At 42.6% G+C, this 5,607-nt stretch overlaps 1 protein-coding gene across 1 annotated transcript; it reads right to left on the bottom strand.

Moving 5' to 3' along the window:
- Positions 1-463: 463 nt before the first annotated feature.
- Positions 464-4,438, bottom strand: MGP (matrix Gla protein). Its single transcript, XM_084877926.1, has 4 exons — positions 3,918-4,438; positions 2,431-2,463; positions 1,517-1,592; positions 464-837 (listed from the first exon to the last, which is right to left on the bottom strand). The coding sequence occupies exons 1-4, from the start codon at positions 3,976-3,978 to the stop codon at positions 696-698; spliced, it is 312 nt and encodes a 103-aa protein (XP_084734052.1). The 5' UTR covers positions 3,979-4,438; the 3' UTR covers positions 464-695.
- Between the last annotated feature and the right edge of the window lie 1,169 nt (positions 4,439-5,607).

Genomic DNA, 5,607 nt, shown 5'->3' with positions numbered 1-5,607 from the left:
GATGTGCCCGCAACCAAGGTACATGCCCTTGACCGGAATCGAACCCGGGACCCTTCAGTCCCCAAGCCAACGCTCTATCCATTGAGTCAAACCGGTCTTGGCTCTTTTCTTTTTTTTTTAAAAGTATATTTTATTGATTTTTTACAGAGAGGAAGAGAGAGGGATAGAGAGTTAGAAACATCGATGAGAGAGAATCATGGATCAGCTGCCTCTTGCACACCCCCTACTGGGGATGTGCCCAGAACCAAGGTACATGCCCTTGACCAGAATCAACTTGGGACCTTTCAGTCGCAGGTAGATGCTCTACCACTGAGCCAAACCGGTTTCGGCCCAAGGTTCATTCTTTCTATGCAGTTGAGCTCATGGACGCTAGAATGTGAGGAACAGAATCGCCTATGCTGGGCTAAATGGGCCATGATTTATGTATCTCAGCATTGTCTCAGAAGAACTCAGACTCACAAAATGAAAGTATCCAACCAGAATTTTATTAATAATCATACATCACAGCTCCTCTCCCACCTTCACTACACGGTGCTTTCATTATATATCCCTGGGAGCAGGGAGGAAGGGCGCAGCCAGACAAGAACGTTTAAGAAACAAGCAATTTGTATATGTGTATATGGTTCAGTGCTGCTACTGCAAGGGAGTACAAAACCAGGCGCCAGGCACTGGAGGGAACACTGCTCTTTCTGGTCTCATTTGCGCCCTCTGAGCTGCCGGGCATAGCGGTTGTAGGCTGCATTGTATCCGTAAATCATGGCGTAGCGCTCGCAGAGCTTGTGGTCGTCACAGGCTTCCCGGTTGATCTCGTAGGCAGGCTTGGTGCGTTCTCGGACCCTAGGAAGTGGGAAGGGGTAGGGGTAAGAGTGGAAAAGAAGCCCAGATTGAGAAGTATAAAGAGAACGGAGAAATAAGAAAACGGAGAAAAGATTATCAGAAAATATTGGAGAGAGATCCCATTTATCACAACCACTTATCAAGAGACATTTGATGCTTTTGGTGTGGCTCAGTGGTTGCATGTTTGGCCCATGAACCAGGAGGTTATGATTGCTGGTCAGGGCACATGCCTGAGTTGCAGGCTTGATCCCCAGTAAGGGGCGTGCAGGAGGCAGCTGATCAATGATTCTCTCTCGTCATTGATGTTTCGATCTTTCTCCACCTTTCCCTTCCTCTCTGAATTAATAAAAATATATATTTAAAAAAAGATATTTGAATAACAGAAGGGAGAGGTGGAACAGGGGGCATTTTTCTTTTAGGGGGAATATATATTTTTTAAAGTAAAAACACAGAATTTTTCTTTCTGTCCTCTTTTTTTTATCCTCTCTTCCCCTTCTTTCTGAGTCATTCACAAAAGTCTTCTAGAAATTCAGTTGCTTTCTGCATATTGTTTTAAAATTCTTTGATTTAGGGATACAATTAAAAATATCTATTTTGTAAAGAACCTGTTTCTCACTCCATTCTGATCTGGGCTTCTACACTGGAAAAAATGACTTCCCCATCAAGTTTTGTTACCCACCTCTCTTGAGCTTTAGCTCTCCATCTCTGCTGCGAGGATATGAAGGTATTAGCATATCTCCTGTTAATGAAGGGACCTCAAAACAGAAATAAATAATTGCAGTTTTAGGAAAACAGTAGGTGAAAATATTTCCATATGTAATTGCTAACACAAATATGTTTGGGAGGTCAATAATTCATGCATTTCATGTAACTAAAGATATATAACAATCAAGTATATTTTATAAACTGCCTGAACCAAAGAAAGTAACCGCCCATACATGTGTCTTGAGACTTGTCACCTTGGCCACTGAAATTTTGCTTGTTTGTTTTGATCTTGGGCAAGAACTTGTTTTTCTTCAATGTTGATATTCCTATGTAAGTGTGTTTTTAAAATTCCTTTGAGGAGAAATTCTCCCTGTCCTGATAACTTGTAAAGCATGTCTTTAGATTACTAGTAAATGAAAGTTTAAACATGATAGGAATAGTAGACAAATTGAAAATGAGAGTGATATGTTATTTCCTCTTATACTCAGTCTTTATAAGTCTAGAAATTCAATGGCATGTAAGCAATGTTGACATTTGTGGTCTCTCAGCTGACTTGGCCTCCAATTCTGTACTTTGCCATTTGTCATTACTCCTTGTTTTCCATCTCTGTGGTTGACCTGGTGCCAATGTAAAATTTCCAAATGAGGTTTTATGGCTCCTAAGTTGGTTGAATGCAGTTTAAAGGCAATAGTACACTGCTTCAAGCTTAAAAAAAAATTGCTCATTTGGCGATTTTTACAGTGATGGGATTTAAAATGTTACTTCAGTTTTCCAAAAGAGGCTCTCTTTTCCCTCCCTGTGGTACATATTACAATTCTGTGTGACTAGGAACAGGGAGATATTCTAGAATACACGAAGTTTAAGTAAGGAAGTCAAATATTCACTTACTGATTTCATAGGATTCCATGCTTTCATGAGATTCTGGAATTAAAAAAAGAAGATTCATTTTATTATTATTTACCACACATTGAAATAGTCTAAACATAGTGAAGGAAGAAGTAGGAAGAGTCCCAAAGATGTGAGGAATATAGTTAACAGTATGGTTACTACACATTTCAGGCATTTCTGACCTGTGCATTGTTTCTCTATGTTCTTGCTGTGCATATATCTACACTTTAGTTTCTCTGATGCTGAAGAAGCTGGTGAATACAGTCTTGGCTAAAATTTCCCCCAGGATCTGAGGTTTTCATCCCAGCGAATTAAGACAATTTAAGTGCTTTTCACAAGCTCCAGAGAGCTGTCTTCTCTGATTAATCTGGGACGTGAGAGAAAGATTGAAGAGGGGACAGACGGGCTTAGGAGACAGCTAGGTTTCTCCAGGCGGGTTGGGCAGATGCTCTGTGGGGCTCTACCAAGACAGGCTTCTGGGAGGTTCCAAAGGCCTCTTAAGAACCTGTGTCCAATTGGCAGCCACAGAAACCACTGGCTCCAGCTCACAGCTCCCACTGGGCACAACGCCAGTTCTGAGAAAGAACTGAGATGATGTCAAAGCAGAAGCTCTCTTCTTTCTAACACTCACCCTTTTTCTACCTTCCCAGCAGGGAAATTTGGCAAGAAGAGTCTTAGATGTGCAAGCAAGTGAATTTGCTTGAAAATCTCAAAAAGAGACAGAGAAATCAAATCCTCTGACAACAGAGACCTTATGAATAATTTCAAGAGTCAGAAGCAAAACAAAAACCTCACACATGGTTATTAATAGAATTTAGGTTGAAGAACAGCTCAAATATCCAGATTATTGAAGCATAAGACTGAATAATCTAAATAATTTTGCTTCAGATTTCCTTTCATAAGCTTCGAACAGATATATTTAACAACATGCAGAAACCAGGCAAATTTTATCTTTTGACAATTGAAATGGTGAAATCTATTTTTTTTTCTGAGGTCTTTTAAATGTAAAACTTCGTTTTTTAGTGAATTCACCAAACCACATGTAGTAAATTCATGAGATTGCTCTGTCCCTCGAGAGGACTATACCTAACACATCAGGTGAAAATTGATGTTTTTAAAGGTAGGTGGTTCGACCAATATCCTTAACCAATTGTTACCAAAGTCTAAAGAAACATCCTTATAGGTGAGACTCTAGGACTGGGGATGTATATCTTCTTTTTAAAATAGCCAAGTTTCCACGTGTGCAGTGACTGACCATGAAAGGAATGGCCTGATACATAGCATATCGTCTGGGTATTTAGGATATAAAAAAGACTGGATGGAAGAGACATAGAGCTTGGAACTTGGGAAATGCTAAGTTAATGGCACTTGAAGATTAAGACAGAGAAAGGGGCGAGAAGAGGAGGAGGAAGAGGAAAAGTCGAAGTAACCTGAAGTCAGACACAGACAAGAGAACCCAGAGAAATGGCAGGAGAAGGATTTCTCACCATAACACAAAGCTGCCAGGGCCAAGGCAGCCAGAACGGAGAGAAGCAGCAGGCTCTTCATGGTCTCTCCGTGGTCCTGTGGCTGGCCTCACTCACTGTCCTGTGCTGCCCGGTGTGGAAGAGGCTCCTGCAGGCTGCTCCGGACAGGCTGCGTGGGGTTTTTATAAGAACTCGAGCAGCTGTAAGGGGAGGAACCAGTGGGAGGGGGCCGGAGAAGGTGGGGACTGGCTGGCACTAAAGTAGCTCTGGGACTTTTCCCAAATATTCATTCCTTCCAGATAGTATCTTCCCTGGGTGGGCAATTTTCCCTCGTTCCTGGATGTGACTGTGCTATGGCAGGAGGCTGCGCTGGGACAGAAGCTGTGGCCGCCCTAGGTTTGGGGCCAGATCTGGGCAACGGTCCACAGAGAAGGGAGTTGCCACAAACACGTGTTTGCCTTCCTAATTTCTTCTCTGATCACCCTCCTGGCCCTGACTGTGGGCCTTTCAGGTTTGGTCCCCAAACAGACCCACAGTGTTCTGCTCGTTCCCCTAGTGGGTGGCTGAGTGGTTCTGGGAAGAAAGGACTTCATTTTTACGCCGATTTAATTTAGAGTTGTGATTTTTTATTGATTTTTACAGAGAGAGGCAGGGAGAGGCAGAGAGAGATAGAAACACCAGTGAGTTATATTTCCAGTAAGGCTGAACTATCAGTCTGGACCAAACGATCGTTTGCCTGATGATGCGGACCTTTTGCTTTTTTTCATGTGCTCAGTAGGATAGTGATGTGCAAGTGACCATGTGAGTTCTGTTTCCTCAGTTGACTCCTCTATAACTTGCTCATCCAGTTTTGTGACTTGAGTCTAAACCTGTGCCCGAGTGTCCAATCAGGCTGGATATCGCTGATCTAGAGTGCAGCCAGGGTAAGAGGGTAACCATCTCTCACTTTCTGAAGGCATTGTCCTGACAATTAAATTCAGTATGCTTTTAGTGAATGACGGATGAGATGCAAAGTACTGTGCTAGGGCTTATGGGGAAATCTAGGGACAAACAAGACACGTCCCTAAGGAGGTAAGTAATAGCTACGTACTAGTCACTTTGCTCTACGGCTGTCATGTATCCTCAAAGACAGATTTTCACAAACACACATTTCTGCTGTATCTTTTCTTATAGGAAGAGGATTGTAAATTGGTTTTAAGCAATCCTCTGGACTGAGCCCTCCCTCCCTCCCTCCCTTCCTCCCTCCTTCCCTCCCTCCCTTTTTTCTCCTTCTTCTTCTTCTTCTTCTTCTTCTTCTTCTTCTTCTTCTTCTTCTTCTTCTTCTTCTTCTTCTTCTTCTCTCTCTCTCTCTCTCTCTCTCTCTCTCTCTCTCTCTCTCTCTCTCTCTCTTCTTGAAAGGTTAGTAAAACTTTTCCATCAGATGTGTCTCCATTGCCTGGGTACCCAAGTGTCTTCTTAGCCCACTCATAAGCTTGAGATACAGAGAAGCAGATTGTAGAAGAGCTAAAGCTGCAGGACCTCTGACTGGGACTGGAACAGCAAAAGGGCTGGGCTGGGGGTGGGTGGTATATTTTTCAGTGAAGATTTATTTCAAGGAGCAGCGATGAACAACTGGGTGAGACCTCGTTCTTGTCCTATTGGGATGGACTTTTCCTGCTAGCCTTCACTCTCTGAAAACTTTTAAAGACACAGAAGGATTCCCTGTTAAAAG

Source organism: Pipistrellus hanaki, assembly GCF_964339955.1.
Source record: "Pipistrellus hanaki genome assembly, chromosome: 3".
NCBI classification, from domain to species: Eukaryota; Metazoa; Chordata; class Mammalia; order Chiroptera; family Vespertilionidae; genus Pipistrellus; species Pipistrellus hanaki.
This window is presented reverse-complemented; position numbering and strand designations above follow the sequence as displayed.